The sequence below is a fragment of the Heterodontus francisci genome, chromosome 9 (assembly GCF_036365525.1).
Source record: "Heterodontus francisci isolate sHetFra1 chromosome 9, sHetFra1.hap1, whole genome shotgun sequence".
Taxonomy (NCBI): domain Eukaryota; kingdom Metazoa; phylum Chordata; class Chondrichthyes; order Heterodontiformes; family Heterodontidae; genus Heterodontus; species Heterodontus francisci.
The window spans coordinates 73,684,217-73,710,149 of NC_090379.1; the positions used below are offsets into that span (position 1 = coordinate 73,684,217).

General features: G+C 44.2%; 1 protein-coding gene across 9 annotated transcripts in view; it reads right to left on the reverse strand.

Annotated features, from left to right (window-relative positions):
- LOC137373856 (neuronal PAS domain-containing protein 3) overlaps positions 1-25,933 on the reverse strand; it is a 1,451,864-nt gene that overhangs the window by 65,054 nt on the left and 1,360,877 nt on the right. For 8 of the 9 annotated variants that reach the window (XM_068039327.1, XM_068039336.1, XM_068039332.1 and 5 more), the window contains one exon: positions 15,291-15,409. In XM_068039327.1, coding sequence (XP_067895428.1) covers positions 15,291-15,409 — 119 coding nt within the window. The remainder of the gene's footprint in view (positions 1-15,290; positions 15,410-25,933) is intronic. The other variant, XM_068039328.1, reaches the window with a different exon arrangement.

Sequence of the window (25,933 nt, forward strand, 5' to 3'; positions counted from 1 at the left end):
CAATGCTGGCTACACCCTCTCTTGGTCAGGTTGACCTCAAGGTGAACAATGCCTCTTTGGTGTCAGCTTCATGGTGAAGAAGACTCTCGCCACTAAACTTTCAAGCCTGCCAATCGGCCATTCCGAATGCATCATGTCCCTGCGCCTGCCCCGCCAAGACCAGCAGCATACAACCCTCATCAGTGTTTATGCTCCAACCCTGAAGGCTAACCCAGCTGACAAAGATAAGTTCCACACAGATCTCTGTGAACTCATCCAGAATGCCCCTCCCAAGGACAAAATTGTTGTCCTTGGCGATTTCAATGCCAGAGTGGGCTGTGACAGCCTGGCATGGAAGGGAGTGCTCGGAAACCATGGAGTTGGAAACTGTAATGAAAGCAGACGTTTACTCTTGGTACTCTGTGCAGAAAAGCAGCTGTCTATAAACAACACCTTCTTTCAACAAAAAGATCATTTCAAGACTACATGGATGCATCCTCGCTCTAAACACCAGCACCTGATAGATTACAACTTGGTGCGCCAGTGTGACCTAAAGGACATCCTGCATACAAGAGTCATGCCCAGTGCTGACTGTCATACAGACAACTGGCTCGTTCATTCAAAGCTGAACTTCCACTTCAAGCCTAAGCCCAAGAACAGGCCTAGAGACAACCCATCAAAGAAATTTCGAGTCAGCAACCTGCAAACCGCATCTTGCACAGATAGATATCAAGCAACCTTACAGACTAGACTGGAACATCCTGATCTCACTGCTGATTCCATCAAAGCTGCAGTACTGGATACTTCCAATGAGGTCATCGGACTCAGCACCAAGAGAACAGGGACTGGTTTGATGAAAATGACAAAGAAATTCAAGTTATACTAAAAATAAAAAGGTCAGCTCATCAGACTCACCTGGCTCAGCCGGCCAGCCAAGAGAAAAAGACAGCCTATCGTCAAGCATGCAGCACCCTTCAATGTAAACTGAGGAACATGCAAAATGACTGGTGGATTGCACTTGTGGAAAAAAACCCAATTGCACGCTGATACTGGTGACATAAGAAGCTTCTATGAAGCACTAAAATCTGTCTATGGACCCGCATATCAAACCCAAAACCCCCTGAGGAGCGCCGACGGCAAGACCCTACACACTGACAAGCAGTCAGTCCTGGATCGCTGGTTGAAGCACTTTGAAACACTTTTCAGCACCAAGTGCACAGTGCATGATACTGTCATCAATCACATACAACAACAGCCTGTCAAAGAAGAACTGGCTGAGAGCCCAACTCTGGAGGAAACTGTGACCGCCATCAAACGGATGAAGAACAACAAAGCCCCTGGAGCCAATGGAATTCCACCCAATGCCTTGAAACATGGTGGCCCTGCCCTATACACCAAGCTCCATGAGTTTTTCACGGCCTGCTGGGAACAGGGCAGGATTCCACAGGATCTTTGTGATGCCATTATCATCACCTTGTAAAAAAACAAAGGAGAAAAATCAGACTGCGCCAGCTACCATGAGATCACCCTCCTTTCTATTGCTGGGAAGATCCTGGCTAGAATACTTCTGAACAGGCTTGGGCCTACCATTGCGGAAGAAAACCTCCCAGAGAGCCAGTGTGGTTTCAGAGCAAACAGAGGCACCACAGACATGGTATTTGCACTCAGACAATTACAAGAAAGGTGTCATGAGCAAAACAAAGGCCTGTACGTCACTTTCGTAGACCTCACCAAGGCATTCGACACTGTGAGCAGAGATGGACTTTAGAAAATCCTTGAAAAACTTGGGTGCCCACCCAGGTTCCTGGCCATGGTGAAGCAGTTTTGTGAAAATCAGTGACCGCTCAAGTCCCTTCCGAATCTCCAATGGCATGAAGCAGGGATATGTGCTGGCCCCGACCCTATTCACCATCTTTTTCAGCATGATGCTGCAGCAGATAACGGAAGACCTTAAGGAAGGAGTCATCTCATTTGATGCCACCATAGACAAGGAAGTGGACAATAGGCTCTCAAAAGCAAACAGTACATTCGGCAGACTCTACAAACGTGTGTGGAGCAACCACAGCCTCAGAGCACAGACCAAACTCAAAGTGTACAAAGCCATAGTCACCACCCGTCTGTATGGTGCCGAGTCATGGGTCCTATACCGCCATGATGTATGCCTTCTAGAGTGTTTTCATCAGCACTGCCTCTGCTGGCAGGACCGCATCTCAAACTGAAGTCCTGGAAATAGCCAACATCACCAGCATCAAGGCCATCCTCCTGCAAAGCCAACTGCGTTGGGCGGATCACATTGCCCGATGGACGACAGTCGCCTGCCCAAGATCGTGTTGTATGGAGAGCTGACCATGGATAAAAGGAACAGAGGGGCCCCATGCAAACATATCAAAGACTCCCTGAAGAAGTCCCTCTCTGTGTGTAACATCAACCATCGCCAGTGGGAAGCGCATGCCATAGATCGTGATGCCTGGAGATGCTACATCAGGAGAGCGACAGATACCTTTGAGACTGAGCAAAGAACCAGCATGAAAGAGAAGAGGAGGAGAAGGATAGATCCAATTGCCCCCAGTAGTGACTATACTTTCACTTGTACCTGCTGTGGGAGAATCTGCCGGTCACGGATAGGCCTGACTAGCCACCTGCGGGCCTGTAACCGATGACTACAACCTTCCCAAAATCATCGTCTGTGAAGAAATGCTAAGAGAGTGGCAAACAAAAGAAATTCTAGCCCTTTATCCCAATCATGGGGATATTCATGACAGTTGCCCTGATCATCGTTTTGAGGCTCTGATGATACCTTTCTAAAGCTCCCTGTGTCTGTGGGTGGTATGCTGAAGACTTTAACTCGGTTATACCCAAATTACCCATAACTTCCTGAAAAATTTTCGACATAAAATTGGAACCTTGATCCGATTGAATCTCAATTGGTAATCTATATCTAGTGAATAATTGGGTTAACTTCTCTACCACTACCGTTGCAGAAATTGTTCTCAAGGGAATGGCTTCTGGGAACCGAGTAGCCTTATCCATGATCGTGAGTATATATTGGTGTCCCACTTTTGTATTCGGTAAAAGTCCTACATAATTTACCAACACTCTACTAAATGGTTCCTGAATAACTGGTATAGGAATTAGAGGTGTCGGTTTTATGGCAGGTTGCAGTTTTCCCACAATCTGGCACGTATGGCACATTTTAAAAAACTGCGCCATGTCCTTGGAAAGACCTGGCCAGTAAAAATGTCGACTTATATGTGAATTGGTCTTCTGGATCCTCACATGTCCTGCTATAGGAATTTCATGTGCTATCTTTAATATTGTTATGACTGAGGCGGGAGCAATGCACTGTCAATTCAGTCCCATCACTCCACAGGTCGCAGCATATTATTAACGTTTTCACACCTAACCGGAAAAGAGCCAAATTAAACCCTCGAATTAGAGGTGTGCAAAGGAAACCCGACCCAAGTCCGCATACTGGACCCGGAAGCCCGACCTGACCCGAACACAACACATGCCGTTGGATCCCGTCGGGGTCAGGTCGGGTAGCAGGTCCCGACGACATGTGTCGGGTTCGGGTCGAGTGGGGTCGGACTTCTGGGTCCAGAATTCGGGCTCGCGTCGGTTTTCCTTCGCACACCTCTACCTCGAATAACCCCCAGAATAAAACAGACCAAATCAGGTATCTTTAGACAACAACAAATTAACTATTCATTAAAAGTAAATTTTAAACATTAAGATAAACCTATGTCTAAATTTCTAATTTTAACCTAACTCCCCCATTCACACACATACTCAAAAATTAACAGTTAACGCATTTCTTTTAAAAAATGATGTTTTAAAAATTTGCTGTTTCTTAAGAATAAATAAATAACTGGGTTATGAGTGTTTCTGGGTTATGTTCCTGATGGGTGAGGTATCCTACTGTAAAAATAATTAGATGCCACTCGAAGTCTCCACACAGATTTGATGAAACAGTCTCTTAGTAGATTGGCATTCAGCTGCAGCAGGTGTCAAACAGTTCTTTAAACAAGGAGGATAGCACTTGGATTTTAAAACTGACAGTGTCTCAGTTGAAACTTTACTGTGAATTCTAGAAAATGCAATCAGTCAAGAGAGAGTCAATCTTGAAGCAAATGGTCTTTTAAAAAGGGCTTTTTTTCTCCTTAGGCAATTAACTTGGCCTGTAGCTCCTTGTAGAATTTCTGCTGAGAAATAGACAGCTCTTTTCTTCAGTAGCATGCTTTGCTGGTGTCTCTCAAAACTGGTTTCAGCTGGTTTTTACACACAGTTAAATTGTTACAGTACACCAAGTGACATCTCTCTCCTGCTATGGTCTGGGTAACAAGTGCAGCTGGCACACCATGCCTCAGAAATCCAAAAGCTTCTCTCCCTGTCTTAAAGGTACACTGTTTCTAACAGAGGAGAAAATAAATACAGTTCTGTGACAATAGTTCCTGGCAATACTTTGGCGGTACCACTATCTGATGAAGTACCGTCCATTCTTCGTCCACAGGTCTGTGAGGAGGGCTCCAATTCCTCATCAGAATCCCATTTTGGAACTCCTTTTGCCTCAGCTTCTGTTAGAGCTGATTGTTTAACTCTGGATCAGCTTGCTGAGCCGTGATCAGAGAAGAATTATTATACATTTCCTTCGGATTATCCAAATCCCCAAAGAAAGTTTCAGACATTTGACTATCTTGACTGTGGTGCCAATTTTACCTCCGACAATGGAACTTGTTTAGCCATTGCTCGGGTTACTACATATAAAGGAAAAATTCCTGGAACCTTTTCCTGCAACTGTTCTGTCTCTTTAACTTCATTTAGTTTTTCCATGACTACTGGAGAAGCTACTACTTTCACTCCAGCCAAATCATTCCCCAGGAGTAGGTCAACTCCGTCTACTGGCAAACTATGGACAACTTCTATAGTTACCGTTCCAGACATTTGGCCACACTCTAGGTACACCTGATACAAAGGTACGACTATTTACTCCCCGCCAATACCATTCACTAAAACTTTAGCATTCAGTGGAAATGTTATGCCTTTCCCCAGCAAAGGAGTTTGGGTGGCTCCTGTATCCCTAAATACAACTGTAGGTTTACCTGCCTCACTTGAGTGATAAGGAGTTACTTTTCCTTTTGACAAGAATTCCCTATAACTCTCAGGTATGTTATTCACAACCCTTGAACTCACACTGGTTTTTTTTTACTTGGCCTTACAGCTGCAGTGAGAACTATAGCCTGATCTGCTGTACTCTCGGTCAGGGCCCCTTTTCTATACATTGACTTTGTGTACCCCAATAAGTCCCATGGGTTTACCCCGAAACTTCCAGAATTCTGCATGAAGGTGTCCCACCTTGCGATAATGGTAACACTTAGGCTTGCAGCCCTCACTTTCACCCTCAGCATCTTCCTTTCGGGCCTGCGGAGGAGATCCCGGGGTGTTCCCAGCTGTCCCTTCTTGTCCCCGGCTAGTTGCCTTCCTTTCACTCTCCCACCTTCTATCCTTCTTTGGTTTGTGGAGGTGACGGACAAAGGGTTTGGGCTTGTACACAAGCTTGTAATCATCAGCAGTTTCCGCTGCCTGTCTGGCCTTTCAAACCTTCTGATTCTTTACATGGGCTCTTACAAACGGAGGGAATGAGTTTTTAAATTCTTCCAGGAGAATTGGTTCTCTAAGGTTCTCACACGTGGCTTCCATCTTCAGTGCCCATATCCAACGATCAAAATTAATTTGCCTTACCCTCTCAAATTCTATACAAGTCTGCCCAGACAATCTCTGGAGGTTCCAAAATTTCTGCCTGTAAGCTTCAGGGACTAACCCATACGCAGCTAGAATAGCCTTTTTTGCCACCTCATAATCGGCAGAAGCCTCCTCAGAAAGGATGGTATAAACTTCATGAGCTCTGCCCATCAACCTGCTTTGCATAAGCAATGTCCAGCTTTCCTTTGGCAGCTTCATCTGTTTGGCTATCTTTTCAAAAGAAATGAAAAACGCTTCTAGGTCACTTTCTTCAAACTTAGGGAGGGCTTGTACAAATTTAAACAGCTCACCACTGGGTCCTGGGCTGGAATCAGATCTTTCCTCACCAGACCTTTCACTGGAGTCAAGACCACCCCTTTGTCTCAGTCTATCTTTTTAACTTGAATTCCCTTCCTTCTCTTTCTCTTTGAAATGCTCTCTCTTTTTCCCTTTCCTCTTTTTCAAATTCAAGCTTCTTCATTGTCAATTCTCTTTCAAATTCACGTTTTTTCAGTTCTATTGCCTTTTCTTTTCCCTGTTGAAGCTTAAGTCTTTCCATTTCTTTTTCTTTGTCAAGTTCAAGCTGCTTCATCTGTAACTGAACTTTAGCTAATTCAACTGCACTACCCTCTGGTTTACTTTCTTCTTCTTCCAATTGTAAATGCTGTGCTATGATTTCAATTATGTTTGCTTTCTTAGATCCTGGTTTTAACTCTAATGCCAACAGGTCTGCTAAATCCTTTAGTTTAACCTTGGTTAATTATTACAAATCACTCAGGGATACATCCTCCTTCCCCAGAAAAGCCGCAGTGACTGTTAAAGATATTCCAGTAGAGTAAGCTTATTCTATTGCACAAGAAACCTGGTTCTTTTTGTTTTTCCTTTCTCAATTATTATTACCCCACTTACAATTGTACGTCGTCGGCATTGGGTGTATCCCGTAAAGAGCCCCCACTTATATGTTATGACCGAGGCAGGAAGAGTGCACTGTTTATTCTAGTCCCACTTCTCCATAAGTCACAACATATATTTAAATTTTCCCACTTACCAATATGGTCAATCATAGACTCTATTTTTATCTCAGAATAAAACACACCAACCAGGTTTATTTAATAAACAACACAATTATCAGTATATTATAAAATAAGACTTAACCAGTAATGAAGCAAAGCATAAAAACACAGATTGAAGTATAACATTCCCCTTTTTACCTTAGACCCTCACACTCACACACACATATACACTGGATAACTGGAAAAAGGGATTTGCGTTTTAGAGCTCTATTGCAAAAAAAAAGACACAAAAGACATTTGGGTTAAATACTTGCTAATTTTTGAAGAAGAAAGAGAAGGAGTAAGGAGTAATGTGACACGGAAATATTCAATGAATGGCCTGACACTGGGAAGTTCCGAGGAACAAAGGGACCTTGACGTGTTTGTCCATAGACCTCTGAAGGCAGAAGGGCAGGTTAATAGGGTGGTGAAAAAGGCATATGGGACACTTGCCTTTATCAATTGAGCCATAGATTACAAAAGCAGGGAGGTCATGTTGGAGTTGTACAGAACTTTGTTAAGGCCACAGCTGGAGTACTGTGTGCAATTCTGGTCGCCACATTATAGGAAGGATGTGATTGCATTGGAGGGGGTGAAGAGGCGATTCACCAGGATGTTGCCTGGGATGGAACATTTAAGCTATGAAGAGAGGTTGGATAGGCTTGGGTTGTTTTCACTGGAGCAGAGAAGACTGAGGGGTGACCTCATCGAGGTGTACAAGATTATCAGGGGCATGGACAGGGTGGCTAGGGAGCAGCTGTTCCCCTTAGTTGAAGGGTCAGTTACAAGGGGTCACAAGTTTAAGGTGAGAGGCGGGAGGTTTAAGGGGGACGAGGAAGAACTTTTTTACCCAGAGGGTGGTGACGGTCTGGAATGCCCTGCCTGGGAGGGTGGTAGATGCAGGTTGCCTCACATCCTTTAAAAAGTACCTGGATTAGCACGTCATAACATTCAAGGCTATGGGCCAAGTGCTGGCAAATGAGATTAGGTAGACAGGTCAGGTGTTTTAATGCATCGGTGCAGACTCGATGGGCCGAAGGGCCTCTTCTGCACTGTATTATTCTGTGATTTGGAAGGATGTCCTTTGTTTTAGTCTGCTTCCCAAATGCACATAGACGGCTGTCACTGGGATCTTCCTAGACCAGTTCTTTCCAGGCGATGTTGAAGATTGATTTGGGTAGGATTTCCAAGAAATGCAGCTACAGAGGCATCAGATAGGCCTTACAACAGAAATGCGGCAACAGGGGTTTCAGTTCCCACACATTCGATACACAGGGTTTCTTTAAATATGGAGGAAAAAGGAGACTGACACTCTGGATATGCAGGGTTTCTTTCCAAGAGAAAGAGATGAGCTGGGTTTTCTTGGCAGGCAAAAACCAACTGTCTCTTTAAACAATTCAAAGTGAAACCAAAAACATTCCAGAAGTCAAGCCTCCTGACCTCTATAAATCTTGACCAGTCACTTCTCCGTAAACATCTTCCCCAAGTCAAAAAAACAAGCACCCTGCTGGTATTTTATCTGAAAACAGGTGCCTTCCAGCAAAGGCTTGTTTACAAGCCAAGCCAAGTCCAGGAAAACTTCTGGTGATGTCTTTAAAAATAAACACTAAGTTCAGCATCTCTTCAAGCTTTCAGATGAATGAATATCAATAATTCAACTATAAATCCTTAAAAACATATTTTACAAAAAATAGAAGCACTCTCGTAACAAGTCATATTTACCATCATTAGTCACTAGTAAAGCTGTGTGATAGGAATGTTGGCGAGATCTTTCCCAGCACCATGGAGGCTGCTTTGGAGCCATGCTGAAGGCAGTGGAGAAATTGGGAACGATACATGTCTCACTAGCTCCCCGACGTTTTCCCGTCTCTGAGCACTCTTCCTGGAGGTGGGTTCCCATTCGGCAGTGGTGGGTAGCCAATTAAGATAGTTGAGAAGTCAATTATCCCCTATTTTGGCACGTCAGTGCTATTTTCCGAATGTCGCAAAGGCCCCTCCGCCCACCCCGCCCCCCCCCCCCCCCATTCTGTCTGCAGCTTGTTTCTTCACAGGAGCCAAGAGGTCAGAGTTAGATGACAACCATACGTTGAGGAATTCTATTTTTTACATTTACTAAGGAATTGTACCTCAATCTAACCAGAAAATAATTCTTTGTATTTTTTGAAAGTTATTTACAGTCATTTAAAACCAGGTTACTCACAGGTGCCACTGTGATTTAAAATGCTTATTTTTTGTGACAAACCCATTTTCAGCTGTATTACTCAAACTTTACCATGTTACCACTCTTAAATGTATCAAGGAACATTTTGTAAAGCAAATAAAAGCCAAGATGATACATAGTGAAACTACAGTGCGCCTGTGGCGAAAGGACACGTGGTGATATTTTCACTGACATTCTTGGGGCTGGAGCAGGCGTAAATGACAGTTTGAGCCGGGGCAGGCGTGAGCAGAAAATGAGCCGGATCTCAACTCTGCTGGGATTCCTCCCTATTTTGATCGACCTTCAAATTCTGGTTGATGTGCCATGAGTGGCTCTTCCATTTCCCCTCCAACTGCATCAATAGGGCCTGCCAGGCTTCCCTGGAATCCTTCTCCTTTTATGCCCTTGTAGAGACTTGGCGTAAGTCTCTTTGAGTCTTTTAAAGGCCCCAAACCTCTACCAGAGTAAGTTAACTGACGAACTTAATTTTTCAAGTGGGTTTTCAAGTGATGATTTCAAGAAGACCTAATGATGCCACTTTCTGCCGTTGCAACTTCCTGGAGTTTGATTCCAAATAGTACTATCATAAATGAACCCATACAAAGTGGACATCCAGAATTATCATGGACTGTGTTGTGTGCTGAATTGCATTTGAAGAGACCTATAAGATTTAACACTGTATATTTAAGATGGTTGTGCAGCCTTCTAGTTGATTTTTGTTTCCTTTTTCCCTGTAAGCACTTGCTGTTTAAGAGACTTTGTGCCAAATGTTTGTCACTTTTCTTTCAGAAATCGATAATATCGGTCCATGGGACTCATTATTTATGCATTTTGTTTGAAATGACAGCGATGTCAGTTAGGTCAGGCTACACCAGAGGCCATCTGTACCGACCCTGTGATAACCTCACACCTGCATTTACAGGCATAAGTACACCAATGGAGATCTGTCAGAGATGCTCATCCTGCAGATGCTCCAAGTCGTCGGGGAAGCAATGACTGAGCTGTGCCACCTGTAGCATAGGTTTGGTTCTGTTCCTGCAGTAACACTCAACTTGTGCTTCCTTCCAGGTATGCTATAATGCTATCTCCTTTTATGTCTTAAGCTTAATGTAGGCACACTGCACTACTGCCTGGAGTGCCGAAAGGGGCAATCATTTTCCCACGCCTCTCAGATAGCTTGACATCCATTTTGCAAGCCACAAAACAGGGGTTTAGTTCCTGGGATTTTCCATCACTTGCTCTACCCCAATTGAGTATAGCCCTCCAAGTTGAGTTCCTTTTTTGTTCATTGCTTCTTTCTTCCTTCTCTTTCCCTTTCAACTTTGCTAAAGGTTGCCACAGGGTTGAAATGACCGTTGAATCTTTATCTAGGCTGAAGAATTTTCTCCCTATGCAACCATTTCTTTTAAGTGGCCACAGTCCTTCAGTTTGCACCTACACTTCAATTTTCTGCTCTTCCTGCTAGGCTAGGTCCTTGCAAGAGGCCAAAGCTGCATTGTGAGCTGCAAATATTTATGCAAAAGAGCTGACCTGGAAAAATTGTGTGCTATTGATACAATATACTTCTGGCTAATTTGCACCAGCACTTAGCAATTCAGGGTGAATTTTACCAGTGCATGAAAATCTATCCAATATATCAAAGTGATAACAAACAATACTACTGTCTACGTCAAACATTTCATTTACATTAACTGAAGCTAATTTACTATTGTTTCGTTGCAAAAAGAACCCTAGTGATCTCCAGTGAAAATATTTGTTACAATTTCTCACAAAACAAAGTCAATTTTAACCTACCCATCTAGTGACAAATAAGGAGGTTATTTACCTTTTCAGAGCTCAACCTTTTCATGTTATTTCCAATTTTAGCTGCAGGTTTCTGTAGGCCATAAAGGAATTAAAATACCCCGAGCCTGAAAGTTAGGACGTAAAGTGTGTTTGCATTCGCCCCAAACAATTGCTGACCGCCCACCACCACCACCCCCCCACCACCCCCCCCCCCCCCCCCACCCCCAACAACCTGTTTGAAACTTGCTTGGAGTGAAAATCATCCTCATATTTAAATAAACAACAAAAGAAATGGTTTTGAAACAGCAATGGTTCCAGAAACATTTTACATAGCCTCACTGCAGTTGTTTTGGCTGCAAGCACAAATCTATACAAATGTCAGCCAATGCTTATAAAAGAACTGAAGCATAGATTAACATATACTGGATTCTGATGTTCCTTTATTAATGGGACCTGGGTTTAAATCCATTTTACCTTGATGGGACAAAGGCATCTGTCTCAAACCAGTTCCTAGACATGAGTCCACACCATAAAATTATCCTGCTTTGGTTGCTTTCATTTTCATTTTGATAAATGTGGAATAGTTATACAGGTAGAAGGTTAAGAAAGGGAGCAGAGAAACCAGGAAGCTTTTGCTGAGCACATACATCGACAAACATAGTTATTACACGCTAGCAGTTCACTAATTGTCACCACTGATACGCATTTTTCACAGAAAAATTGACAGAATTGTGGGGAATGCGAAATCCAAAACACCAATAAAAATTCTGGAGTGCAGCAATACAAGAAAGGATTTGAATTATTCAATCACTGTAAACCTGTGACCCTCCTCATAATTGTAACATGTTTGGTCCATTCACACATTGCAGCATATGATGTGTGATTTTTCTAAGTCCATGCACAGATGAAGCAAATATTGGAAAATCGAGGGGATGGGGGCATCAGCTTGTTCAGCTGTAAATTAATAGAAAGAAAATCTGGAGGGTTCCTCTATAGCTGTGCCTTCTGACCCATATGATCACAGAAGGCACCTATTTTTCCAGGTTCCTAGAGCTAGGCTGACCCAAGAAAGTGAACGTTGAGTCAGGTTCAAACATCTTCATCTCTGACCTGTTCCAATTGCTTGCTTGCATGCAGTATCTAGCCTCACTTTTCGGCAAGGTACTTAGTTGGGTGCTGGTGTTAATGGAACTTTGCATCAACATGAAACATCGCTTTTCGGAGAGGCGGAGTGGAGATTGTAAGCAGAGGAGAAAAGAAAATACACATTAGCTGGAATTTTTTGTTGGGCGGGAGGCCCCATCTACCGGCCGAAAAGTCGGTGGTGAGCCGGCCTTATTTCGCTTCCCAAGCCTTTAATTGGTCTTGGCCGGGACTTCCACCTCCTTGAGGCAGGATGTCCTGCCTAATGGAGCTGCCGGCCAATCAGCTCTTAGTCCCAGAAGTGGCCACAGGGAGCGGTGGCTACTGCTGGGACTACACCCAGTTATTGCAAGAAGATGAAGGATGGCCCCGGAAAAAAGCTAAGTTTTTAGGGCCTCACCAGGGATAATCGGCCGGGCCCCAGCGAGGCAAGGGGGGTCGGTTTAGGGGGGGCGGGGGGAGTGTTGTGCATTGGGGCGGTTGGGGCTTCAGGGGCAGCCGTCCGTGGGGCACAGGGTGCCCGATCAGGAGGCCTCCCCCCCCCTTCAAGCCCACAAGAAGGTGGTCTGCTTTCATCAGGCTTTTTGAGGCCTCAGCCGCCCACCAGCCAAGGGTATAATACCTGTGGTGGCGGGTGCAGGCCCTTGTGCCAGTTAATTGGCCACTTAAGGGCCTTGATTGGCCTGGAGCGGACAGGCTGTTTCTCGCCGCTGCCCCGCGTAAATTGGCAACAGGGGTGGGAGGGGGTCGGGAACAGCCCCCCCACCCTGCCTTCCACTCAATTTAATGCCCCTCGCCACCAGCCTGCTCGTTTGGGGGGGCATAAAATTCCGGCCATTGACTCCAATATTTACGGAGAAGGAGGTGGGTCCAGGTGAGGCTGAAAATGGCCAACGAACCCAGAAAGACGAGGACGTGGATGTCTTGCAATCTTTGACACTAGGACCTCATTGACATCTTGGAACTCCGTCTCCTGTCTGTGCTCTGAATTGCTGCTCCTCATCCCTCAGTTTTTCCTCTTGAAAGCACTGGTACAGGGGAATCTCTAATTGAAAAACCATTGCATCTTGTGCTTTATGACTGAAATGTGTTCACTGGTCTATGGCAGGAGACTCGTGAATACATATATATTGAGGTCCTGTGACACACATTGGCCGCCTAAACTATTTTCGTGGTTCACTGGGCAGAGTATATATCACTGATGCTCCACTCAGTAAAACCTGGTGGGCAAGAAGGTAAGTGCAAAAATTATCTTTCAGGAGCCAGAAAGATCAGGAGTGCTCCGACAGGCACCACACAGAAATTCTGGGCCACTGCCACCTCTTCTGCATCTACGCAACCCTCCGTAAACCGGCCACCTGGCAACGTATCTGAGTGCCAGCCACGCGACTGGCCAATATTCTCTGGCCAGAACTAGGCCAGCTGTCACTGGACACCTTTTCAAGTGCACAGTTTGGCACCTCTATATTAATAAGGCAGTGTTAAAATGGATCAGGAATCCTGCAGCATAAAATTCCCCCTAAGGTGTCCAGTTTTGTTTTCCTAATGTGATGGATGATTCAGAAGACCTGGAAAAGGTTCAGAGAAAGGCGTGTTATTGGTGGAGGTACTACCGAGTGACTCTTGATGATGGCCATTGAAGTCCTGCACCCAGAGTACCTTCCGTGCCCTTGCTACCCTTAATGCTTCCTCCAAGTGGTGTGAAACATGGAGATGTACTGATTCAGCAGGTGAGAAAGGTGGTAATTAGCAGGAGGTTTCCTTACTCATGTTTCATCTGAAGCCATGAGGCTTCATAGGGTCCAGATTCAAAGTTTAGAATTTCCAGGGTAACTCCCACCTGACTGTATTACAAGGTTCCTTCAGCTCTGGTGTGTCTGTCCTGCTGGTGGGACAGGATATACGCAGAGATGATGATGGAGGATTCTGAGATGTTGATAGTTATGACTCTTAATGCAGCTGAGCACTGCAGACCTGGAGATATGGGTGATGTTTCCAGTCGCAGCCTGGGAGGAACCTGAGATGAGTGAAGTTCAGAGAATTGATCATGCCTGCAGACTGCACAGATCAATGACTTGGCCTATAGATTCTGTGGGTTGGACAAGACTTCCTACAAGCAGTCCCCTTAGCTGGCTGTGCTCCACAGACCCAGCTGTTGCTAAACCTAGTCACTTAGGTTGCAGTAGCTCCTCTTACTGCAATTGTTTATCCATTCAGCATAAAGAAGCATGGTAAGCTGAAAATATTTAGCTATGATAAGTGAGGCAAACAAATCAAAAACAAACTATCTCCAAGCTTTGGAATGACTCGGCACTTGGCTAATCACAACAGCATAGATCCAAATGCCTGCAGGCGAGAGCCCCTTCGAACAGTCTTCCAGGTGTGCCAATCACTTTCCAATGCCAATCCTGTGAGGTTTTACTGAGTGGGTTGGCCACTGGGCAGACCTTCCATTCTGTACAATTAAAATTCCAATCGGTGAGTTTCTGGCAGGGAAAGAGGCAGTCAGTCGATTCCCATCATTTTAACTGCTCCCCTGCCCCATTCTTGTTGGTCAGGTAAGGTCAAAATTCGGGTCTGGATCTCATTTGTTAATGTCTTGACAAATTACATTTGTTATTCAGAGTGTCTGTTATCTAAACTATTGCATTTATATTACAACTCTCTCTTGGAAGTACAGATGATAATGAGAAATAAAAGCAAGACATAAGAACATAAGAAATAGGAGCAGGAGTAGGCCATATGGCCCCTCAAGCATGCTCCACCATTCAATAAGATCATGGCTGATCTGATCTTGGTCTCAACTCCACTTTCCTGCCTGTTCCCCATAACCCTCGACTCCCCTATAGTTGAAAAATCTGTCTATCTCAGCCTTTAATATGTTCAATGACTCAACTCTCTAGGGTAGCAAAGCAAAGGATGGAAAGCAAATTGATAAATGACCAAATGCCAACACACCTACCTATTTCTAGAGATTACATTATGTTCAAAATATATCCATCAAACGATCTATCTATCTACTTACCTACTGTAATTACACTGGCAAGCTAACGCTTACTAAATTGAAGGTTAAAATACTAACTGATGAAATTCCTTTTGTCAATAATTTTAGTGAAGAAGTCAACATAAGTAGAACATGGGATTTTCTCTTTTGTGCTCCTGCTTATTATTGAAAACATAAATTTCACTGCAAGTAGAGAGCACAAGGTTCCAGCAGCTAAATCTGTTGCTTTCATCAAATGTAACTGCTTTGATACCGGTTAGATGAATGACCTACCGCTGAAATAAAGTACAAATTATTATATTCGATATATTCAACCAGAAACATTATGGATGCCTGGCAACTGAAATTCAATCACTGTTTCCCACTTGAGAGATTATTGGTTATTTACCTTAAAGCCTGATGATTTGATATGAACTCCTCGCTTGGTCAGTGTTGACTTCATTCTTATAAAAAATGATCGCTCCAAGCTGTTGTCAATAGTCAGCAAAGTTGGGCTAGTGGATTCTACTGTGGGACAAAAAAAAACAGCATTAGCAGCAATTTTGCTAAGATTTTGTTTGGAAATATGCCCAGATTTTTCTTTTGCAAACAATGTTGCTGTCACCACTAGCAGGCAGTAAAGCAGGTATTTCCAATAGCTTTTCTGTCCAATTTATAGTTTGGTTCTAAAATTGTACATTTAGGGAACCAATTACTAAATTTAAAACATATCCTGAAAGAAAGAGGAATAATATTGTAGAATAAGGATCAGAACATATTTAGCTTGCACAATACATTCTTCACACGGATTAGTGCCTTGATGACAGTTTACTTTCCTGATGGAAAGCTCAATTTCACAGTCTTAATCTTTCCCTCTCATGATAAAATATCATGGTGGTGACAGAAATTGGGCAACTTGTGATGTTCCATGTAATATTCAAAGTTGAAAGAGCAGCTCACTATAAAACGTGTAGATATCTTTAATAGTAAACAGTAATATTTTGTGATGGTTGATGTTCTGTAAACTCATTTTCATTTGAACAGATCAAATACAAGAGGACAACTAAAATTTGTAAAAGACAATCCACTTTATTATCTAAGCGTTGTAAAATTTCAGAAGAATAGCATAGTCCCTGAATTCAATTATTGATAATTTCAGCTTTGTAATGACATCCTATTGATAAATTACTTTCTGTACATTTTTTTTGAGAATTCCCGTTTTAGAAGGCACTCATTTTGTCTTTCTGAAGTCTGAACCATTTCCCTTATTCAAGGGTAAAGTGGTACATTGCTATAAATTTAGTGCTTTCACTTCCACTGATTAAAAAATGATTTACTATAAAATTCTTCTCATCATCTAACACATTATAATATGCCAACAGCTTTTTAATTTTATTTCATGGAGTCTGTAATGCACTATCAAGGCAGAAACTTCAACTGTAAGAGTTTAATTCATCCCTCTAATCCAATCACATCAACCTTATTTTTCTTATCAGAGATTCTCATTTTGAATTAAATGAGCTCATTAGTTTTAATCAAAGCCAGAAAGATCAAAACTTACACTTAAATGCTTCAGATCAGGACTGTCACTCAGCCGTGTAGTTCCATTTTGTGAAAGCATAAGATCAGAGCCCTTTGGAGCTGTTTTTTTTCAAGGAATGCTGATAGTTTGAGAACGATAGATATCTCTGGAATTAATTCAGTTCTCCCCAGTTTGGTATGTAGAAAGCTCAGTGACCTATCCAGCAAAACTGCTGCTTTGGTACTTTGGTAAAAACGGGGAGCTAACGAGATGTATTTGTGAAACAGGAGTACCTAATAACTGCCCAAAACATAGAAATCAGAAAGGAAGATTGCCACTGTTTTTCCAATTACACTGAAATCATAAATGTGTTCTTTCTATGCATATTCATACATCTGTGATAAATATTGAATACCAGAATTCTTATTTCTGGATGTTTTCCGTGCACAACTGGAGCACTATGCTTTTAAAGCTGACACTGTGGAATGGTATCGCAAGAGAGGTGCTTCGAGTTTATTTTAAAAACAAGCAGTTTACTTCCCCACTCGGAGCCTGATCCTTCCCAGCATTGACAATTTTAACCCACAGAGTTCTGCAGGAAGCTGAGGTGACTGAATAAAGCAGGTGGGGGGCCTTATGAATTTATGTGAAACGGGGTCCTATGACTTCAATCAGACCCATTTTCACCGGGCTTGAGCAACAAAGCAATCATGGTTTTCCTGCAGGACTGCAGATAGAAGAGGCCTTCAGGTATGTGTAAAACAGTATGGGGCTAGGAGGAGCAGGACTGCTTCTTTGGGCCCCACAAGGTAAGTCCTGGACTCCCCTCCGGCATAGCAAAAACACCTCCCTGCCACTTACCTGCTGGCTGATAGATGTCCAACTGCTGCCTAATCTTTCATTGCTGACAGCTGCTTTGCGTAGTTTAGTAAACTGCAAGTCTTGGATTGCCTTTAATCATCAATTGGGTGCCACCCAAATTGGGCAAACAAACAACTCCTGCACCTCTTGCCCTGAATGAGAAAACTTCATCAACTTTGCTTCTAACTTTCACCCTTTCTTTTCCTCCACATGGTCCATCTCTGACTCTACTCTTTCTCAACTTTTCTATCTCCGTTTCCAGAATTCACCAATGTCTACTAAAAGCCTATTGGCTCCCACAGCTACCTTGATTATAGTTCCTCCAACCCTACTTCCTGTAAGGACTCTCTTCTATTTTCCCAGTTTCTCTGTCTCCATTGGATATGTTCCAATGATAGCACCTTCCACACCAGAGCTTCTGAAATGTTTTCCTTTTCCAACTGAGTATTCCTCTCCTTATCACGACCTTTGAATGTTTGTCCCATTTCCCGTACTTTTGCCCTCACCTCTTCTCCTCCCTCTGAACCATGACAAGGGTCCCCTCTTTCTCACCTTCCATTGTTCGCCACCCCATGCCATTCTCCATAGCCAACGATAATCCCCTGCCATTTCTGCCACCTCAGTGTGATGCCACCACATCTTTCCTTCCTCTCCCCTTTCAGCATTCCGAAGGGACCATTGCCTCCATGATGCCCTGGTCAATTACGCCTGCTCCCCTTCTTCCAGAACTTTCCCATCCAATTACTGGAAATGCAACACTTTCTCTTTTCACATTCTTCCTTCCTGCTGCTAAGGGTCCCAAACACTCCTTCCAGGTGGAACAGTGATTTACTTGTACTGTTTTCAATTTAGCATACTGTATTCACTAATCACAATGCAGTCTCTTCTACATTGAGGAGACCAATCTGGATTGGATGATCACTTTGTTGAACATTTCTGTTCAGTCTGCAAGTATGACACTGAACTTTTGGTTCCTTGCCACATTAATTAACTATCTCACTCCCACAATGCCCTCTCTATCTTTGGCCTCCTACACTGTTCCAAAGAAGTTTAATGGAAGATTGAGGAGCAGCACCTCATCTTTCTACCAGGCACTTTACAGCCTTCTAGACTCAACATTGAATTGAACATTCGGCCTTAACCAGCGCTTCCATTTTCATTCAGAGGTCAGGTACTGGCATTGGAGGATGACTGCACAACAGTCATGGGAGAGTAGGAGGAATGGGCTGGTGCTTGGGTTGGACAGCACCTGTTGGTCCACAAACAGCAGGTTGGCCCATACCCTGGAATCTACCTGCCTTTCCTCCGCAATGTTCCTGGCCCATGGCAGCCTCTTTTCTGAGCTATATTTTCCATGCTTCCCTCCCCATCTGCTCGTCTGTTGTAAGAATTTACATTTCCTCTGGACGCATTATTTGCTTCTATACCTGTCCCATTCTTTTGCCTTGCACTTTCATCACTATTGTTATTTAATCACTCCTGTCCTTCACCTTATCACAAACCTTTCCATTTTGTGCTTTCCTTGGTTCTGTACTTGGCTAAAAGCTGTTCAACTCTAACACCTTCCGGATCTGATGAAAAATGACTGACCTGAAATGTTGGGCTGAAGTCTATCACAGGCTTCAGGATCCTGACGTCAGGCCAAAAAGCAGATCCCAAGCCCTCACTTGCCAGCAGTGTGATCAGCTTGGCAATTTTACCACAGGCGGCCTCCTAATTGGACATCTGTTGGCTCGCATTCAATTAAGGATGGCAGACTGGCTGCTGATGCTGCCGGGTCCAATCAGAGGGTCAGCAGTTCTAAAGCTTAAGCCCAACCGGGAGAGGTGGGCACTGCTGAGGCAGGCAGGAGACCACGAGGGCACCTCAAAATGGAGATGCCTTCGCACAGGCAAGTAAAAATTTAAATATAGGGGGTCAAGGGCGGTGCGCCCTGTGTGGCAGAGGGGAAGCCCCTCTGGGTGGATCATTTTAGCCACGGGGGTTGTCATTCATGCCCACAGTCCTCTCTCAGACTGAGGCAGGGAGGCCGCCTCCATGAAGCTGGTGGCCTCCGGCCAAAATGTTGACGGCCCTGTAAAATGGCCTGTAATTATGCAAATCAGCTGCCTGCTGGAGTGGGCAGCCGATCCGCCTCGCAGCCTGCTCCCTGCCTACTGCTGGGAAACTATTTTACTAGGCCCCCCACCTCCATTCCTGTCATGTGGAAGCCAGTAAATTTCAGCCTGTTAACTTTGTTTCTCTGTCCACAGGTGCTGTGTGTCCACTGAGTGTTTCCAACATTTTCTATTTTTATTTCAGATTTCCAGCATTTGCAGTAATTTGTTTTCTGTCTCGTTCCATTGTTTTCAATTTCATAGACAGCACCTCAACAACAAATAGTTTAATGTATAGCCAACAGAATTGCTGAGGTCACCAGCTATTATGTGGGAAATTGAGAGTCAGTGAACACAACTGATCAGCTACAGTGCAAGCTAAATTGCTAATAAACTAAGCTAGTGGAAGTGAACACACAGGACTAATATTGTAGCTGGGGGCTGTGCGTTGGATGCACTTACTTGTGTAATCTCTATAGAAACAAGCTGAAAACTATAACATACGTGGCATGTGCCTGCTGATGCTTTGGGCTGGATTTACCATAGGCAGACGGGACTTTGCCACCGACGTAAAAGTTGGTGGCGAACCCGCTTCCGCCTAGCTCGGGGATCCGACCCGCATTTTATGAGTCCCCAGGCTTTAATTGTCCTGAGGCAGGACTTCCACCTGCTTCCCCACCCCACCCACCCCCCACCCCCACAGCGCACGGAAAGGTTGGCAGCTATCGCTGGGCAGCCTTTCATCTCCATGCCCACTTGCCATGGGTAAAATACCCGTGGAGGCGGGAGAGGGCCCTTAAGTGGAGACCTAAGGGCCTTGATTGGCCTTGGGTAGGTGGACTGCTACCCCGCACCCCCCGTCCCACCACTGTAAAGTTGGCCGGAGGCGGAAGCAGGGCGGGAAGGCCTCCCGGAGCCTCCTGCTCAGTTTTATGCTGCCCCCACGCCACCATCCGACCAGCTGGGGCGGTGTAAAATTCAGCCCAAATTGAGTGGATTGAAAAGTAAGATGAACAAAACAGATCCCGAAAATACTATATAAAGATGTGCACTTGCTCTAGCTTCTGTTCAGGGATGCTCTTGTATTTCACTCTAACCTGAAAATAGACATTATCCAAACTGAAATACTGACATGCCATTTTTTCTCCAGCTTTTACTGTTGCGCCAAACAGAAAGCATCTGTTTTTTGTCTCTCTCTCTCTGTCTAATGCAGAATGTATCTCTCATTCTATCCAAATAGAACATATTTCTTTGTTTGTTTCTGTATTTTTCTCCAATGCAGCAGAATAAGCAGTCTCACAACATAATAAGTAAAATCATAAGAAAACATAATACGTAACAACGGACATAAAGTGGGTGCCACGATGACAAATGTAGCAGTGGGAAACTGGCATTAGATAGCTGCATATGCTGGAGACACTTCTAAATTCCTTAGGGTAAAGGATTTACCTGAGGGCCACAGCTGGTGAGGAAAGCTGCCCAAATTCCATCTGGCCACGTGGGTGAGCTGCCTTCAGATGAGCGTCAAGCTTTGGCAGCTTGCCCTGATTATTACAAAGAGCCCTGAGGAATAATTTAAGACAGTCCTTGGGTCTCCAGGTTCGGGTGCCTCCTGGAAGCACACCATCAGTTATTTGTTCAAAAACAGGTCATGACGAATTTAGGTTACAGTGGGTAGGACATGGAACAGCCATGTCAAAAGCAGGATATTATGATCAGGACGTCTAATCACTATACTCTAATCTTTGCCTTTTAATTTTAGTTAATGCAATCCACAGCTTCATTTAGGTTTCTGTCAGATGTTCATGGTTTTCTGACTGAAAGTGCAATTAATTTAAAAAACAGTCTGGTGATGCATTTAAAATATTCACATTTCCACTTCTGTTATGTAGAGCAGAAGGAAGCAATTATTCGATAAACGTTACACGTATTTGACCTGAATCTATATACAATACCCAGAACTAGAAGTCCTTGTTTAACAAATTTGATGGACAAAGTTCAAAGTTTCTAAAGAATAAAAATATAATTCATTAAGATATGCTTTCTGAAAAAATAGCAATGTGTTACAATATTATTAACTGGTCACTTTAGCTACAGTTCTTATGATGTATTAAAATGGGAAAACTAATCTTTAGTTGTTTACTTCAATAAGGTAAATTAATATATATGACAAAAAATCATTAAAATGTAATTCAATGATTTTAGAGTCATAGCTGCATAAATAGGATGCTTTTGAAAAGTTTAAAATGAAGTGCAACATATCAGTATGAAATACAGTTGGTAAATGGGAACAATTTAAAATTTATTTATTACTGGTCAATCTCCCAAGGCATTAAACACGGGAGGGGAGATTTGAACTTTAATGGTAGTTGAAATTGACTGGCTCCATTCCTGCTCTGCAGCTGGGGTGTCGTCTGACTCAAGTGGAACCTCATTAATATCTGATGAGTAGGATCCAATGATATACATAGGACCTTAATGATATCTTACTGGTGTACTGAGCGGGGTCCTGCAGTGGACGCTGTTGGGCAAGAAGTAGAGCCCCGAAAAGATAAGTTTCAATTATTTTTGATGGACCAGGAGGCATAAGAAGTCATCCGCTGGGTTTCACAAGGACAGTCTAGGCTTCTGCTGCCTCAGGTTCGTCCTCCTTTCCCCACCCCCCATTCCGTGCAAGACTCTGTTGAGCACCCATCTCCACAAGACTTATCTGAGTTCTGGAAAGAGGCCCCTGGCCTGATCTTTGCTTGCTGACAACTGAGGTGCTACCTCTTTATGCCTGTTTCAGCCTGGGATGTAAATGGAGCCCGGTCATTAATATCAGCTAGGCCTCCCAAGGAGACTCCTGGATGGGTAGCCTGCATGTTGTACTGGCTTCTAAAAAGTCAAAACTGTGTAGTCTTCAGGTGAAATGGCATTAGAGGGTGTTTGATAAGTGGACCAGGTCACATTGACATAATTTGGTTCCCATTTTAATGCCATACATTCCATCCTTATTTTTATATAACACTCTGATTTGATTTTATTATAAATAGTTAAATAGCAAAATATTCATTTGGGAAGCAGACACATACAGGGGGTAATTTTAACCTGACTCACTGGGTAGGAAACCCCAGGGATTGGGTAGAACACTGGTTTTACATTCTGCACTATATTGCTGTCCAGTGACTTCAATATAGAATCAAATTAGGCGGAGTCTCAAACCAACACTCCAGCTGACGTAATCATTTTTTTCAACAGGCGGGCTGGGTTAAAATTGTCCCCTGTAGAGTTGTTTGGCGTATAGAAGTTTCTCTGCTGTACGGGCTCAGGAGTCGTGAGATGCAAAACAAAGAAGCTACAGTACACCACTGTTGGGAACATGTCATTATAGCATATAATGTTTTCATGTACATGTGGACATAGGAATTTATAAAGAAAAATATTGACAGGAAATGCATGCAGACGTTAAGATTTTTTATATAATTAATATATTATACGGATAGCAAGAAAAATGTGTAAGGATGTTTACAAAGAATGTGTTACATATAGCAGAATGTGCAGCAAATGAATGTAAAATTCTAATTTTAAGTAAGATCTATTTCTTTGACTTGAAAGACTGACCAAAGCAAACTACAGTTAGAGAAAAAAAATGAAGCTAGATTCCCACGAGATAATGCAAATACTTTACGATTTCTATGCTCTTATTAACTAAAAAGGATTTTCCACCACCAAAATACACATAACTCGATATGGACAAATATCAACAGAGTAAATGTGTAAGGGCATAAACATATTTGTTCTTAGAATTTTCTTTAAATAACGTGGTGTTTATTCATAGTTTGCCTCACTAAAGGCAACATGTGTCAAAGGCCTTTGAGCAGCTGACGATACTGTTTAGATAGATTATGAGAGTAAACTAGCAAGAAATATAAAAGCAGACAGTAAGAGCTTCTACAAGTATGTAAAATGAGAGCAACCAAAGCAAACGTTGGTCCTTTACTGGATGAGACTGAGAAATTAATAATGGGTAACAAGGAAATGGCAGAGATTTTGAACACATATTTTGTATCTATTTTCATGGTAGAAGTCACTAACAGCATCCCAATAGTAGTAGCAAATCAGGGAGCAAAAGGGAGGGGAGAACTTAAAACAATTATTGGGCTGAATCTTTTGGCAAGGCCCGAGGTCCCGCCACCAGGACTGATAGCGGGAGCTTCTGCTGCTTGGGTGGATGGGGGCTGGGTTGCAGGCTGGACCGGTATTCTGCGGCAGCTTGTCAATTAACTGCCGGCAGGCAGATGAGGTGTCCAGTAAGGAGATGGTGGCAGTGTGAGGCCATGTCACTGGAAGGGCTGTCACTATATTTAAAGGGCTTCCAGCATTCTCTTAAATCAATCCAGCCATAAAGAAGCCTGAGTGGTAGACCTATGAAAGAAGGCCTGTCAAAGAATGGCAGAGGCAAGATAATGGATGACCCCACAGATCCTCTTTCCCCAGATGGAGGGAGAAGACCTGCCCAACAGACCAAGCAAGCCTGGATGGAGATCGCAGAGGAGGTCAGCAGCCATGGGGTTGTCCCTTGAACCTTGCTGCAGTGCCGCAAAGGGTGAATGACCTCATGTGATCCACCAAGGTAGGTGCACCACATTTTGCTCTCCTACTCCGTTCCATCTCAGGTGAGCGCTGAGTGGCTGCACGCAGGAGGCATGCATATGGCACCATCATGGACAGTCAGGCAGCCAGCAGCACAGGGGAAGAGAGTATCTTTGTCTGGTGATGAACAATTGTTATCTGTGTGCTTGCAGGAAAAGACAGGGAAAGGCCGAAAATCGGCAGTGGCCTACTGTACCTTGCTATACTAATCCCATGGAGGAGGAGGCAATGGAGCGTGGAGGACAGCACAGGGGCCATTCCATCACAAATGCTGAGATGGGAGTGGAGAAATGAGAGAGTGAGTGGCCTAATGGAGGCTCTGGCCACTATGAGGAATAGTGCTCATGTGTTCACCACAGGTCATATGCAGCTCCACACTAGCAGTGGACTGAAGGACATGATAGAATGTGCACTATCCTCTAATTACTCTTTTCTCTCACACAGGTTAAAAAGAACAACGGACAGCTCAAGAGACCGGGGGACAGCCATCCTCCTCCTCTGAGGAGGAGGAAGCCTCGAGGATGCATCTTCACATTGGTCGCCTTCACCTTCCACCAATGCAGATACGCTCATGTTGGTGGGTATGCTTTCACGAGTAGATCTGAGTCACAATCTGGTCAACCCGTGCAACTGATGGAGGCAGTGACAACTAACGCCACTGAGACTCAGAGGACTGCTTATGGCCTGGCGATGCTGAACCTCAGGTTGACGACATGTCACTGGAGTTGTCAGCAAGGCGACAGATGGTGGAGCTACAGTGTGAGGAAAAGGAACATCTGGCGGAGCTTCCAGAAGCTAAGAGCACCCTGCCACAGACAATGGAGGAGTCCATCCAGGTCATGAGTGCTGCCATGTCTCTGGTGTGTGCATGCTCGGTTTCCTCCATTGAGAGATTGGCGACTCTCATGGAGAGCCATATCCAGCAAACCACTCAGTGGATACAGGAGATGCGTGCTGACCTGCATGCCATCACCAACTCCATGAGCTTCATGCAGCAAATGCTTGACGAAGGGGTGGGGCAGGAGGGGGGGCGAGGCGTCCGGAGTCACCACCAGGTCCTTGCACTCTTCAGGTAAGCAGGGAGGTATGGGTTTACCATGAAAGGGCAGAGGAGTGGCTACCTGGTGCATCTGGGGGCTCCTCTCAGGACGCTCCTGGCATACATAGCGGCCCCTTGGCTCCAATGTCAGTGACACAGGAACTTCACTCAGCCGTGATGGCAGAAGAGACTCCTGCTCTTGTGCAGGAGGCCCTCAATAGCCATGGCCCTCCAGGCCTCAGGCAGGCACCGCAGCCTCACAGCTCCAGTGACCCGGGTTCAATTCTGGGTACTGCCTGTGTGGAGTTTGCAAATTCTCCCTGTGTCTGCGTGGGTTTCCTCCGGGTGCTCCGGTTTCCTCCCACAGCCAAAAGACTTGCAGGTTGCGAGGTAAATTGGCCATTATAAATTGCCCCTAGTATAGGTAGGTGGTAGGGGAATTTCGGGACAGGTGAGGATGTGGTAGGAAAATGGGATTAGTGCAGGATTAGTATAAATGGGTGGTTAATGGTCGGCACAGACTCGGTGGGCCGAAGGGCCTGTTTCAGTGCTGTATCTCTAAATCTAAATCAAATCAAATCCTCAAGACATGGGGCAGCAAGGTCAGCAGCCTCCCTGCACCTCAGCTGAAAGCGCAGGGGGAGCACCACATAGCAGCACATGCAAGAGATTTAAGAAAAGCACACAGCTGCACTCGGGGGTCACAGGTTCCTTTTTTTTTGGATCCATAGAACCTTGCAAACATTTGTACCGCCATTACGTATCTGATGTTGCAAGGCTTGAGGTCCCCTTACATTTCTTAGGGGCTGCTTAGACTCCAGGAGCACCCTGGCTCTGTGAAAGTGTGTGATGGGTGGGCAACACTGCATGAGGTCAAGGTAGTCCCCATGCCCCAACAA